The 15,788-nt window shown below is 46.0% G+C and overlaps 1 protein-coding gene across 1 annotated transcript in view; it reads left to right on the top strand.

Annotated features, from left to right (window-relative positions):
- The first annotated feature begins 1,851 nt into the window (after window positions 1-1,851).
- slc5a8l (solute carrier family 5 member 8, like) overlaps window positions 1,852-15,788 on the top strand; it is a 95,726-nt gene continuing 81,789 nt past the window's right edge. The window contains exons 1-2 of the mRNA XM_078546228.1: window positions 1,852-1,965; window positions 3,274-3,658. Of these exons, the coding sequence (XP_078402354.1) occupies window positions 3,305-3,658 (354 nt within the window). The 5' untranslated portion in view covers window positions 1,852-1,965; window positions 3,274-3,304. The remainder of the gene's footprint in view (window positions 1,966-3,273; window positions 3,659-15,788) is intronic.

Raw genomic sequence — 15,788 nt, 5'->3', positions numbered from 1 at the left:
AGATATAGTTGAGAGGATGAACTGCACATTGGAAACTATGTTAAAGAAACTAATTCTACTATCCCATCGAATATGGGATTAATTGCTATCCTTGACATTGATGGCCATGTGGTCTGGTACTTCACATATCACTGAGAGATCTCACCTTATGAACTAATAACCAAGGAGGGTTATGTGAACACCTGGAGATTTAATGTACCTGGATATTTCCGAACCCCATTATCAGGTCCTGACCCAGGAATGCCATTTGTACCAGTTACAAAGTCAGCTACTGGTTGAATTTAAATTCAGTTAATAAATCTGGAATTGAAAGCTAGTCTCAGCAATAGTGACTATGACAACTATCATCGTAAAAACCCATCTGGTTCACGAATGTTCCTTAGGGAAAGAAATCTGCTATCCTTACCTGATCTGGCCTACATGTGACTTCAGATCCACAGCAATGTGGTTGACTCTTAATTGCAATGGCCTAGTAAGCTACCCAGTTCAAGGGCAATTAGGGATGGACAAAAATGCTGGCCTTGCCAGCGACGCCCACATCCCAAGAAAGAATTAAAAAAAACCAAAATGATGATATTCTGGCGGTCTTTTTATGTGTATTACTTATCATGTGTAATGTACATATGACACAAAGTAGAGGGCATGATTGGAGTGTGTCTTGATGGTTTATCCACCTACTTTCCTCAATGGGATAAAATTGGAAACATGCTTTAAAAATTCAGAAAACATCAATTCTTTTCAAGTACAGGAGAAAGAGAGTGTAACCTGGTGCCATGCATAAATCTATGTCAATGTGACACTCCAAGCTGAGGCTGTGAGATCTTGGCCTGTTTAGATATCCTATATCTTTTCTTCTTTAAATCTATAACACATGATGAACCGCATCAGTAGCTCACAGAAATATCTTGTTCAAATGTTATGACAATGACAACAGATTGGAAAAGATATTCAAACATTGAGTGACCATGAGGTTGTGTCTAACACAGGTAACATGCATGAGTTAGAATGTTATTTATGCTATTTGTAATTGTGAAAATGTAACTTGCAGCTATTTTGATGATTACAGCATGGTATATTAAACAAACTTTGAAATAGCATAATAACATAGAAACATAGAAAATTTTGAAAAAAAGGCCATTTGGCCCTTCCTGTCAATGCCAGCTGAAAAAAATGTATCCAGTTCAAAGACACTTTGCAGCTCTCAGTCCATGCCCGTGTAGATTATAGCCCCTGAAGGCATATCAAAGAATTAAATATGATGAGGGTTTCTGTCTCTTCCAACCTTTCAGGCAGTGAGTTCCAGACTCCCACTGCCTTCTGGATGAAAAAAATCCTCCTTAACTCACCTCTAATCATTCTGCCAATTACTCTAAACCTTTGCCCCTGGTTATTGACCTCTCTGCTAATGGAGATAGGTCCTTTCTATCCAGTCTATCAGGTCCTTTATAATTTTAAACACCTCAATTAAATCTCCTCTCAGCCTCCTCTGTTCCAAAGGAAACAACCCCACCCTATCCAGTCTTTCCTCATCACTAAAATTTTCCATTCCTTGCAACATCCACGTAAATCTCCTCTGTTCCCTTTCCAATGGGATGTAAGTGGGATCCTTCTCGTAGGATCCTTCCTGTAATGTGGTGACTAGAATTACATGCAGTATGCTAGCTGTGGTCTAACAAGTGTTTTATGCAATTCTAGAAGAGCACTCTGTTCCTATATCCTATACTTCAACTAATATAGGGAAGTACTCTCTATACCTTCTTAACCTCCTAATGATCTTCCCTCAGGAGTTTGAGGAATGCATTCCAAGATCTCTCCGTGCTTCTACACTTTTCATTATCCTGCCATTTATTGTGTTTTTCCTTGTCTTGTTTGCCCTGCTCGGCTTCATTTTGTCACACTTCTCCAGTCTGAACTCCATTTGCCACTTTTCTGCCCATCTGACTAGCGCGTTGATATCTTCCTGCAGTAAGTTGACTGGGATGGTATTCTCAGGGAAGGGGCACCAACTTGGGGGTGCGGAGAGAAAGGTTCAACAGCAAGGGCAGGATGTGGTTTCCTATAGCCCCCCCTCCCAATGTGGGATCCCTTGATTTGAATGAGGCAGCCCCCCCACCTCCACCCAAGAAGGCCACAGGCAAACACAGCAGGGTTTTCTGGGCGCCCCCCGCTCCGGATGGCAAGTCCCCCACCCACCTCTGGTTAAATACCAGTGGTGGTTGAATGAGGCCCTTAAGTGGCCTTCTTGCCCCAGACACAATTGAAGGGAGGAGGGAAGCATGCAGTGGGATCTCCACCCTACACCCTCTTGCCTGATCACACTCCTGCCAGATTATACCCCGCCTCTGAACTTGCCTCCGGGAAGGGAGCATTAAACTCTGTTCTGTATAGAGTTAAATGATTCTTCTTGGGGCAGTGGTGGATGGAGCATTTAGGGGTGGCATTGCAATTGACAACAGTGGGTTGAGATCTGTAACTAACGTGAATCACCAACTTCAGGAGAGGACGGGGGGGAATCAGGCAAGGAAATCATACACTGCTGGGCAACCATTCACAGTTCTGTTGAAGGGTCATGAGGACTCGAAACGTCAACTTTCTTCTTCTCCGCCAATGCTGAGTTTTTCCAGGTAATTCTGTTTTTATTCACAGCAGTCTGTTATGTGAGGCTGCTAACATTCAAAAGGATAGATTACAAATTGGCCAATAACAAAAGTGTAACCCAGCATATTTTATGTTGTGATTCCAGAGCCAAATGTTCAAATGTTTACATAAACCATTTTGAATTAGACAATTGCCTATAGTTTTGTTCTAAATATGAATACAACTTGTGGAGGTTAATTATTGACTTTGAAATCAAGAGATTAGAAAATGACATCAATTGGACGTAGTTATAAATCAGTGGTTTTTTTACGAACGGTAAGGTGTCTTGTCACTCAATCCGTCAGGTGTAGTACAAAGGCTTTCTTTGAACTGTGCTGTGGGAATGGCCCAGAACCAGTGTGTGGGATAAACTATCTGCTTCTTTCTTTGTCCTTGGCTCTGGTTTGCACTTGCTCGCAATTATACCTGTTACAAAATCCTTTCACCGTTTTGCATCTCCATTGAATGCACTGGAAACTTCGATTAAACTCTTCTATTGGCAGATTTGAATTTTTCTGATATCTTCCACGCAAGAGTTTTCAGAAGGATCTGATTTTTTTTTACAAACTTGTGTTGACAAGTTTTGGAAAGTTTATTTTTAAACTCTATTTTCAAACGACTTTCCTTTCTCTGAAGTGTACAACTCCCACTTTTCTTCTGCTTGGAAATGTCCATCCCTGGCACTCCTGTGGCTAAGTTCACTGTATGGGATTATGTGGTGTTCATCGTCATGCTTCTCATTTCTGCATCCATTGGAATCTATCATGCAGTTAAAGCCAGGGGCCAGCAATCCAACAGCCAGTATCTGTTGGGGGGCAGGCAACTGACGGCAGTGCCTGTCGCCATGTCCCTTACCGCCAGCTTTATGTCTGCAGTTACAGTGATTGGGACACCAGCGGAGATTTACCGCTATGGAGCCATCTTCTTGAACTTCTGCTTTAGCTATGCTGTAGTGACCATCGTCAGCGCTGAAATCTTCCTGCCTATATTCTACAGACTCAACATCACCAGTACTTATGAGGTAAGGACAAAAACAAAATTTGAAAATCTTACTTAACAAACTTTACTTGTCAGCCATCCAGATGAGCATGAATTTCCTTCAACTGGACATTGGGAAGACTGAAGTCTTTGACCCTCACCATGAATTGCATTCCCCAGCCACCGACTCCATCCCTTACTCTGGTAATTGTCTAAGGTTGAACTAGACCATTCACAACCTTGGCATCCTATTTGACCGCGAATTGATCTCCGATCCCATAATCCTCTTTATCCCTGGTTACTACCAACTCTGTAACGTTATCCGTCTCCACACATACCTTAACTCATCTACTGCTGAAACCCTCATCCAAGCCTCTGTTACCTCTAGAATTGACGATTTCAATGGTCTCCTTGCCAATCTCTTTTCTTCCAACCTTCATAAACCTGAGGTTATACAAAGCTCTGCTATCCGTATCCACTCATACCGAGTCCTGTTCATCTATCATCCCTGTGCTCAATGTCCTACATTAGCTGCTGGTACTGCAACACCTCTGTTTCAACATTCTCGTAATCATTTTCAAATCCTTCCATGGTGTCACACTTCCCTATCTCTGAAGCTTCTTACAGTCCTAAAACCATCCATAATCTCTGCACCCTCCAGCTCTGGTTTCTTGTGCACCCTGATTTCGAATTGTTCATTGTTAGTGGCACTGCTTTCAGCTATTTGGGCCCTAACCTTGGGATTTCCTCCCTAAACCCCTTAATTACTTTCTCCTTCTTTAAATCAGTCTTTAAAACCCATCTCTTTGACCAATCATTTGGACACCTGTCCTAATATCACTTTAAATTTGTGTTAAATTCTTGTCTGATTATGCTCCTATAAAGCACCTTGGTACATCTGATTATGTTATAGGTGTTATATAAATACAAACAGAAACCCTTTTATGTAGAAAGGACTTGTGTTTATACAGTTCCGTCCAGGACCTCAGGATGTTCCAAATTCCAATTTGCAGCCAACGTAATATCTTTGAAGTGTAGTATTTGATGTAACGTAGACTTGTCAGCCAAATTGTGCAAAATAAGTTCCCACAAACACCACTGGCATACAAGGCCAGATAATTAAAGATGTTGATAGTGTAGTTAGAGAGAAACTATTTCCTTTGGTGGGAGAGTCCAGAACAAAACTGCATAAACTTACAAATAGTGCCAGGCTGTTCAGCAGTCAGAAAGCACAAGATGTAGTGGAAATCTGGAACTCTCCACCCCAAAAATTAAATATTTCATAACTAAGATTAGATAAGACTTTTGTTAGGCATGGGTATTAAAGGTCGTGGAGCCAGGGTGAATAGATGGAGTTAAGATACAGGTCAGTCATGATCAAATTGAATGGCACAATAGGCTAAAGGGATTGGATGGGTTACTCCTGTTCCTATAACACAATAATCTGTTTTAATAATGTTGGTTGAGGGATAAATACTGGCCACAACACAATGGCAAACTCCTCCAGTTTTTTTCAAAATAGTGTCATGGGATATTTGCATTCAGCAGAGAGGACAACTGCTTGAGTAATCAAAACTTCATTAAGCCAGAAGACAATACAAGAGCTACAAGCCAAACCACACCCCAGCTGAGATCAATAACTCAGCACAGATCCAGATTCAAAACCAGTGACTCAAAGTCTCTTGAGTCACCAGGCGGTGTCAGCTGGGGCGTGGTTTAGCTTGTAGCCCTTTACTTGTAACAAAAACAGAAAATGCTGGAAAAACCTCAGCAGGTCTGACAGCATCTGTGCATCCATACGGGCTCGAACCATTGAGCTGAATTCTCCCCCCTTCGTGGGGGGGTGGTGTGTGGGGGCAGGCGGGGGTGGGCGTGAACCTGATCGGCGCCTCCGATCGGGGACGCGCTGCCATTTTAAGTCGGCGGGCCAATGAATGTCCGTCCAGCGTGACGCTCACCTGGAAGTGCTGTGCGCTCTCTGTGTGAATGGGGGGGCGGATTCCCCGAGTCGTTCCCTGCGCTCTCCTGTCCATGCGTGTGAAAGAACGCAGAGATCTCCCTGAGCCACCTCGGTTTGACATGTGTAAATTTAAATAAAGGGAAATAAAAACTTTTAAAACATGTCCCCTCATGTTACACTGTCACATGAGCTGGGACATGTCAAATAATTATTTTTAAAAGTTTTATTGGCTTTTAAAGCACTTCATGAAACCTCATCCCACCCATGGATGAGGGTCCATGAAAAATGCGAAGGCCGCCTGGGCTGTTCGCCTGCCCGCCAACCTTGAGGTTGTACGGGCAGCTCAGCTAATTGAATTAATTACTATTTAAATGGCCTTAATAGGCCTTTGACAGTTCGGTGGGCGCTCAGCTGACTTGGCTGCACGCCCGCCGGACTGAAAATCGGCCGACGTCACCACGTGTCATTTTAAGCCCCTGCTCGCCGACCGGAGTTAATCTTTATTTTTCTCTCTCTACAGATGCTGTCAGACCTGCTGAGTTTTTCCAGCATTTTCTGCTTTTGTTTCAGATTTCCAGCATCCGCAGCATTTTCCTTTTATCTTAGCCCTTTACTTGTGTTGTCTTCTGGCTCAATGAAGTTTCACTTACTCTAGGAGTGGCTTGGAGATAGTAAGTATTTAGTTTTTCTTAAGTTATTTATTGACACTATTTACATCCAAGACTTTATGGTAAGTATATTATTCTCTGGACAGAAAGTGTTCTGTCTTGCTCCCTTGGAGCCTCTTGGTCATCTGACCCTGATGTCATGCCTACATCATCATTAAGATTATTGTCTAATTAACATAACCATTAACCGTTTACATCTTCCCCCAAGCAAAAATCTCAAAACTGCTAAGCTATTTACATCCCCACCATCTTCCCCCAAAGTCATAACCTCACAGGTTGACCCTGTCTGGTCCTTTTACGACTCTGCCTGATCTCGTCCTGAGTATTCTTGGCTGAGGATGCTGGTCTGTGTATTTGGTTCCTGGACTCAAGCATCACTCCTTGAAATGTTTACTGTAGAGTCAGGTTCATCATTCCCATCAAAGTAATACTGGAATGATTGTCTTCTCGTGGCTTTTAAGAGTATCAGAGCCCTTCTGTTTCTACGGAGAACCCCAAGTGGTGTTTGTACGGGGTATGATCGGGGCTGCTGAGCTCTTTTGCCCAGGCACTAATGTGGATAGTACTTTTGCTCTATGCCAGTGATTGTACCAGCTGGACGGTTTCTCTTTGTGTGTTTGCTTGTGATACTTTACTCGGTCGTGATCTTGTAAGGTAATGTTGAGTCTGAGGCTTTGTTGCAATGTAAGAAACTGGGTCTTTCACCTTCTCCCCAACAATAGTTCTGCTGGTGAAAAGCCATTACTCCATGGTGCTGTCCTGCAACTGAATAAGGCTAACTCTCGGAAATTCTTCCTTTTCCTCAACAATTTGATAGTTTTCACTCTCCTCTCTGCTTCTTCATTAGTCTGAGGATCATGTGACGAAATCCATACTCTACTGTGATTTGTCAGGAATATCCATTCATAAGCTGTGGACCGTTGTCCAAGACTACCTCATGCAGAATACCATGTGTAGAGTAAACTGCAACAGTTCAAGAAGGCAGTTCACCACCACTTTCTCAAGTGCAATTAGGGATGGGCATTAAATGCTGGCCTAGCCAGCAATTTCCACATTCCTTAAATGAATAAAAAGAAAAAAGTTTTTACCACAGCTTCTGTTTTTGTGGCATGGAGTCTGCTGATATCCAGCCAGTGAGAATATTAGTCAATGAATATGAGGCAGATTTTTCCTCTGAAGTCAAACAGATCCAATCCTAGCCTTTGCTGAGGTCTGGACAGAAATGGTGATGATAGAAATGGTTCTGTTTGTTCTTTGCTGTTGATTGCACAAGTATGGCATGTCAAAATAAGTTCCTCTATGGATATTGAAATTCCCGGTCACCATACTGATTGTTGTGCCTGTGCTCTGCAGTTGGTAATGCCCAGATGACCACCGTGGAGTTTTTGGAGAGTGTCTTCACACATTGTTGTTGGGATTACTAGCCTGTCATGGAAGACTAAAAGGTCATTGACAATCGTCAGATATTTTTGTTGTTCATTGTAATGTCTTGACACCTGATTGCTTGGGACATATTCAGGCCAACCATCTTGGCAGCATGTTCTGATCTGACTGCATTCTGTGTCTTTCAACTGGCCTTCTCTGCTTTCTCTACGTTTATTTGCAGAGGCTGGTAGGGTACTTGTTATTGATGAAGCATATGCTTTCACCTCAAAGATGAGTGTCAAGTTTTGTTGTGTAGCCTGGTCAACTGTCGCTCTTGACAGTGTGTTGGCAGTTGTATGACTTTTCCCCAGCATGTACTCTGTTGTAGAACCACAGCACCATAGCCTTAGCCGAAAGTGTTGTATTCTTGGCAGCATCTTTATGATTTCCTTGGAGTTCAGGAGAGTGACCAGAGGTTTATGGTTCATCTCAATCCTGAATTGTAAGCCTATTAAGTAACCTGAAAATTCTTCACAGGCCCATGTCACCACGAGTGCTTCATTTTCAATCATTACATAATGTTTTTCAGTCTCTGGCAACTATCTAGATGCATAATAAACTGTTTCTTCCCTGCCATCTTCCTGATCCTGTAGAAAAACAGCTTCAAGCCCCATCACTGATGCATCAGCTGCCACTATTGTCGGCAGTTTGGGGTCATTATTGTGCATGCACATCTGAAGAAGTGAGCAACTCTTTAATCCTGTCAAAGACCTTCTGTTCGACACCCTTTTCGACACCATTGCTCACCTTTTCTCAGCAAGATTCATTGATGGCAGACTGATTTGAGATGAATTTCCCCACCTAGTTGACCATGCTTAAAAATCTTTGTATGTCAGCAACAGACTTGAGCTGTGGAAATTTTTTAATTGCCTTGGTCTTTTGGGGGTCTACTGTTATCCCTTTTTGGTGTATAATATGGTCTAAAAATCTGATAGTGCTTTTCCCAAACTTGCACTTTTCATTCAGAGTGGGGCGTGCTTGTTCAAGCATTGTTAAAACCTCCCTGACTCTATGATCATGCTTACCTTTGGTAGCACCATGGATGAGCAGGTCGTCCTTGTGGCAAAAAACTCCTTTTCTGCCTTCAAGGATGTTGAAAATAGTGCATTAAAAGATTTCTGGCGCAGAGGATATGCCAAAGAGAAGTCGATTGAAACAGAAGCAACCAAGGGCAGTGATAAACATTGTCAACAACCTTGATACTTGGTCAAGGAGGATCTGCCAAAAGCTTCTGTTGGTATCCGGCTTCGTAAAAACAACACTTTTGGACAACTTCGCCAGACTGTCAACAACAGAGGACATCGGGTGTATCTCTCTTTGAATGGCCTTATTTAGCTGTGTCAGATCAACAGACAGCCTGATTTTGCCATTTGGTTTAGGGACTGTCACTAACGCTGAGCACCATTTTGTAGGAACTGTAACAGGAGAAGTCACTCCTTGATGCAGCATCCTGTCAATTTGCTCTTTGGCTTTTTCGATCAGTGGGTGTGGTACCCTCCTAGGGCTAAATAAGCAAACGGGTTTGGCATCTGGCAGTAGAGTGAACACACTGCCTTGCTGAGCAGAAGAAGTTGCTGATTCTGTAGGATATACAGAGCTTCATTAGTTTCTTTATCTTTATGTCTAAGGGTTGTAGTGATCTGGCCTTCCACTTTGAGGTCTGTGCCTCCTGATCCCTGTAGCTTTATTTTTGATGGCTGGGTCACAACATTGTTAAGACAGTTCAATTTGTCCGATAAGACTGTGACCCCAGCCTCAGTGACAAGTTTAAATTCTGTTCTGTGTCCTTTGATTCCAGCTCTACAGATTTGCTTGTTGGGATCTTTGATTTCTCCTAGGAAATCATCAGGTTGAAATGTTGTATTCACAATTTCCTAGATTTCAACATGCAGGATGCTTGTTCCAGCTTTCTTCTTTTAAATTGTGCTATAGATCTGCAGAAGTGTTTAAAATGTCCAGTCTGGCCACAGAGAAAACAATTGGCTCCCCCTGCAGCAATGCTGTTTTTACGGCACCGCATCTGGAATATTTGAAAATAGGTGGAAGGATTCCTCCCGTACATTCGGCAGTTTCAGTGGGCTTTTTCATGGGCTTTTCGGTGGATGAGAGCCTACATATAGGATTGACCCCTCCTGACCTCAATGTCTCATCGAAGTATACCCCAGCCTGCTTTTGCAGCTTTGCCTGCCTTGCAAAATTTTTGGCCTTCACTAATATTAAATCCTCCTTGGTTTGTAAAGAGTCCAAAAGGGTGTTATGGTGCACACCGACTACAATGTGGACGCACATTAACTCATGCTTTAAAGCATTGTAACCTGCAACTACTGGCCAGTCCATACAAGTTGTTAATAGATGAATCAATATATTCACCTGGCCTCTGTCTCCTTTGATTGAATCTTATCTGTTTAATGGCCAGATTCTTCTTAGGGCTGAAGTAATTACTGAAGGCACTCAAAACCTCCTTGTAGGACACCAAGGTCTCCTCGACTTTGTGCCTTGCTAGGGCATCAACAGCCATGGCTCCAATTGTGTATAAAAGGTTACTAACTTGGTATTTTTGTGCTTTTCTTGAAGCCAAAAGCTGTTCAGTACCTTTCAAACTGTCACCTCCAGAGCTCAATTGTTGTCAATGCTGCGAACTCTCGATATGTTGGGAGGGCTGTGGAAGTGGTAGTGGCTGTTCAATGGCTGCTGACATCGTGAATGGCTCACTGACCCCTACCAAGCTACATCTTATTTTTATTCTTCATCACTGTGAAGTTGAGCTGTTCCAAGGTCTTCACCCGTAGGTTACTAACCTGTGGTCTCAGTTTCTTAAATTGTAGCCTCCAGTACTGCCACCATGGTTTGGCCTTTACTTGTATTGTCTTCTGGCTTGATGAGGTTTCATTTACTTTAGGAGTGGCTTGGAGATAGTCAGTAGTTAGTTTTTCTTAAACTATTTATTGACATTATTTACGTCCAAGACTTTATGGTAAGTACATTATTCTCTGGACACAGAATGTTCTGTTTTGCTCCCTTGGAGCTTCTTAGTCATCTGACCCTGATGTCATGCTTACATCATCATTAACATCATTGTCTAATTGATGTTACCATTAATCCTTTACTCTACAGGATGGTCCTAGCTTCTTTTATCCTTTTTATTGGAATTTTTGAGTTTCTTTTGGGATAGTAAACCCAACTTTGAGAATTACATCATATGACAGGATTCCATTAGTGACAGAAGTCAGAAGGGAAACGTGTGTCTCAGTATCTACCAAATTCCCCCCTGGTCTGCCCCCTCACCTACATATTATAGTCCTGGGGACAGTTCACTCAAGCCTTTGGCTGCAGCCTTCTGCTGTCAGAAATCCTGCGCACCGACCACCTTGCCATTCACCCTGGGTTTGAGGAGGAGTCTGTTTTCCATTGTTTAAAAAAGGCCTGGGAGTCAAAATTGTCCAGGCCTCCCTCTGCTGGGGTTTTCTCACCTGTACTGGCACCTCTTACCCAGAGATAATATTGGGCCTCGGGTTCTCTATTTACATGTTTCACTGCCACCACAATCTTCCATGAATTTCATCCATGCATTAATTGGGAAGTGCCATCCAATTGTGGTATAATTGCCTTCAGAATTTTGAACACAACGCATTTTTCATGTATGGCAGGGTGGAGAGTTTTTAACTGGCCCCTCTATAGAGCCATTCTCGTAGGTAGTCTGGTCATTGCAGCATATATGCCTGCCCATTCTTCATTAGAAATTTTGATTCTCCATGTTTCTTTTCCTCAAGGAAAAGCGAAGAAAACTAGATCCACAGAAACCTGGGAAATCTCTTTATCTTTATAGCAATCACCCTTCAGTCTCACACAAAGGCTCTTCCTCCTCCCTGTGATAACACACAAGGCAGCTGGGAACAGGGACTCAGGCATCCTGCTGAAGGAGAAATAAGGGATTTCTAACAAGAAAAAAAATTAAACCTCCACTAACTGTGGCCAGAATTTTCCCGTTGACGCGCGGTGACATCAGACGAGCGTCCTGAGAGCACTGCGCACTATCGCGATATTTGGGAAGGCGGGTGTAATATAAGTTCAGATTCACGCCCACCATCAATTAACGGGCCAGTTAAGGCCCTTGAGGCAGCAATTGATCTCGATTTTTCGCAGCCCGTGCGATCTTCAAGATGTTGCACAGGCACAACGGGCAGGTGGGTAGGAGACATTTGTATAAACCTCATCCACGGGCGGGTAAGAGGGGTGAGTAGGGTCGCGAATGTGATGTTTGAGGTATTTAAGTGTGAAAGTAACTTTTACTTACCTGAGTGAGCAGGAAGATTTCAAAACTCTTACCATCTGCTAGGACAGGAGTAAAAGCCTTGGTCAGGACTCTACAGTAGAAATCATTTCTGGGGCCTGCAGCTTTCAGGAAGCCTTCCCTTAGCCTGGGAATGGGAGTTGTGCTCTCCACTGGAGGCACCTCCTGTGAGGAGGAAGGAAGGGCCAGAAGAGGGAGGAGGCCAGGAGTCCACATTCAGTCTCCAGGGGAGCCACCTTTGGGAGGAGAGGCACAGGCACAAGGGGCGCAGAGCCAACAGGAAGTGCAAGGCAGAAGGGGCCGCAGAAGATGCCACTATCCTGCTGCCAGGGTTTACAGACGGCAAAGCAGCTGCCTCAATATTTCTGAGGTCCAGTGCCAAAGGAGGGTCTGTCTCTCAAGAGGGACGGTCACCTCCATTTGTCAGATGAAAGGCCCTGAGATCTCCGCAAACTGTGTGGTAGGCACCCCATGTCAGTGGCTCTAAAGGTCACAGCTGCCCTCAATTTCTATGCCTCCAGCTCTTTCCAGGGTTCGGTGGGTGACCTCTGTGGAGTCTCCCAGTCAGCTGTCCACACTTGTGTCAAGCAGGTGACAGATGCTCTGTTCAGACGTGCATTGACTATCATCCACTACCGCTGGGGCGATGCCAGTCAGACAGAGCGAGCCAGAGGCTTCGCGGCCATTGCTGGCTTCCCCCATGTCCAGGGTGCTATAGGCTGCACACATGTGGCCATCAAGGCAGGTGAGCCTGGTGCCTTCATCAACAGGAAGGGCTTCCACTCCATGAACGTGCAGATAGTGTGTGACCACAGGATGCAGATTTACAAGTCTGTGCAAGGTACCCAGGCAGCTCTCACGATGCTTACATCTTCAGCCTCCCAGGTGCCGGGGCTCTTCAGTGCTCCAGCCCGGCTGGATGGGTGGCTGCTGGGTGACAAGAGCTATCCCCTCAGAAGGTGGCTCATGACCCCTCTCCGCCATCCAAGAACAGAAGCTGAGCAGCGGTACAATAGGAGCCACGCCTCCACCAGGGCTGTGGTGGAGAAAACCATCGGTCTTCTCAAGATGTGCTTCCGATGCCTGGACCGTTCAGGGGGCGCACTACAACACCCCCCAGATCGTGTGTCGCTGATAGAGGTTGCATGCTGCGCTCTCCACAATCCGGCGCTGGACGTCCTCTGGCCCGCAGAGCATTCGATGGCCCTGCCTCGGAGAGAGCGGCCAGTTCCACAGCTGGCTTCTCCCCAGTCGCTGCAGCTTCATCAGATGCCACGGTCAGTGGCAGAGGGGCAGAGGAGCTGCTGCTCTCATCTGGAGCGCCCTGAGAGGAGCCCACAGAGATGACAGGCAGCTGCTGCGCCGACATGAGGTCGCTTCAGACCTCCCTGCTCACCATAGATGGATGGACACCGAGCTGGGGTACTTGGTGCCCAGACAATCTCCCACACTGGCACTGACCACCTGTCGCCAATGCCATTGTGAGGGCTTGCAGGTCGGAGCGCAACCCAGGAGGACCTGGAGGTGCCTCTCAATGAGAGTTGCCACTCTCTCCCTGGAGGAAGCATGGCGCTCGGCCATGAGGCTCATTGCATCGGTGATGCTCCACATGGACTTCTCCAGCACGGGCACCATGCCACGCATAGCCTCACGTATCTCCAGATTGTCCTGCATACCCTGCTGCACTTCCAGTATTCGCTGCCTCACGGATGACTCCAGAGGCACATCATCAGCCACCGACCAAGCATGTACCTGGTCCCCAGCAGCCCTCCGACTGCCGGCGCCCTGGGCACTCTCTGTCTCTGCCTGCACCTCAAGCAAGTGTGAAGTGCCCTCACCACTGTGCCCCGGGGCACTAGCCGAAGATCTAATTCCCACTGAGGTGCTAGTATCTGCGCTGGTGCCTGCCTGGCTGAGATGGTGTGACGCAGGAGAGTACATTTGCTCAGGGGCTTCAGGGGTGAGAGGTAGGCCCTTTGCCTCCTCCTCCCGGACCTGCTCCGGTGATGCTGAAAGGAAGAAAAAGGACATTTGATTAGTTACAGTGCAGACAATGTCAACTTGCATGCTGCTCCCCCAGATCATTATGCGCTCATCCTTCCATAATCAATGGTCAACCCATGTTGCTAACTTCAATCGCTGAGCATTCAGCAGTGCCATGGCTTCTGTGACACACATGGTGACCTGAGTGCTCACCAACCATACCTCCCTGTGGCACCCCAGCCTCACCGCCACCAGTGGACCTGGGGGCATGGCGCCTCTCAAAGTCCATAGCCTGCTGCTGGAAAGCCATTAGGATGGCCAACTGGGCCTGCCCTCTGCCAGTCCACATTCATTCCGACGCATTGTGCGCAGTCTTTTCCTGAAAAGGAGAAAAGAGCATTGATTAGTCCAGCCTGCACCTGAATTCCCATCACATCCCTGCCAACCCAGCCAGAGTGGGACATTGCAGGGCTCCAGTTCTTCATCACCCCGCAGCTGCTGCACACTCACACAAACAAGCCAGGGCTGACCCCACCCCCATTGCCCAAATGCTGCCTCCTTCACATGTGGCACCACAAGGTGTCACTTTGCTAAGCAAGGAGGCACAAGCACATGGAGCGCAAACACCAGAAGATGGATTGGTGCCCCGCCAACTGGAAGCTCCCCTCCCAGCATGTTAGCCTCCTGACTTCGACATGCTTCCCAGTTCCAGCACTCGGCCTAGGTGCAGACTCTTGACTTTCAAACCCATTCTACACTCAGGGTGTCAGTGTCACACATGCTGCGGATGCAAAACACACCCTAGCTCAACCCTCTCAGGGTGAACTGGGCATGGCCAATCTCTGCTGTCACACCGAGCGAGGGATCCATGCCATGAGGGATTCAATGACGTTACTGTACTCAGAGTGGGCGGAGTGGGGGGCTGTGGTTGGGGGGGTTATGGGAGAAAGGGTGACGGCTGCATTAAGTGACTTGAGGCAACATGGTACTCACCCTTCCCGAGCACAGGAGATCATTGAACCTTTATCGGCACTGGACCCATGTGCGCCGCACCACATCATGGGAGCTGACACTCTCGGCCACCTCCTCCCACACACGTTTGGTCAGGTGGGGGGCCTCCACCTCCCGTCCCTCAGAAGAAGGACCTCCCGCCGCACTGCCACCTCCTCCAGGAGAGCAGCTAGGCACTCATCTGAAAAATGAGGGGCACACTGTCCCACTGCCCTACCCTCCGGCCTGGCCTGCCCCGATGGCCTACCCTCCGGACTTGCGTCACCAACATTACCCCTCTGCGGAGTCCTTCTCCCAGCCGTTGCGAGCTGCCTTCCCAAGGGAGTCGTCAACCATGCTCAGCGGACCTTAATTGACCTGCCTGCTTAAAATGGCGGCGCAGACACAATCATGGGCGGCGATCGGGTCTGCACCTGCCCGCGCCCGCCGCTGACCGGCCAGCCTGACATGAGGAAAGTTCTCCCCTGTGTTTCTCCAGAATGTTCATTTGTACTTTATAAACGTATATAAGCAATACAATGATCTTATTCAAATCCAATCCAATTCTCAGGGCAATAAAACTACTAGGGCAAGTCACTTCATGCAGCCCATTATAATTAATCCTCCCCCCAGCCACCCCACCCTGTCTGTCCTGCCTCCCCACTGAGAGCTGTATTTAATAAAAACACAGGTCAATCCAAATAAATAGAGATTGGGCACTATAGAAATTGATTTGATCACTATTTACATGAAAAATTACAGAACAAAAGCTGAATTATTTAGTGCCAACAAAAACACATTTATTTTGTCAGTCAGTGCTTTAAACAGGGAAGTACAACAATTGAAATAACAGGTC

The sequence above is a fragment of the Cetorhinus maximus genome, chromosome 8 (assembly GCF_964194155.1).
Source record: "Cetorhinus maximus chromosome 8, sCetMax3.hap1.1, whole genome shotgun sequence".
Lineage (NCBI taxonomy): Eukaryota > Metazoa > Chordata > Chondrichthyes > Lamniformes > Cetorhinidae > Cetorhinus > Cetorhinus maximus.
This window is presented reverse-complemented; position numbering and strand designations above follow the sequence as displayed.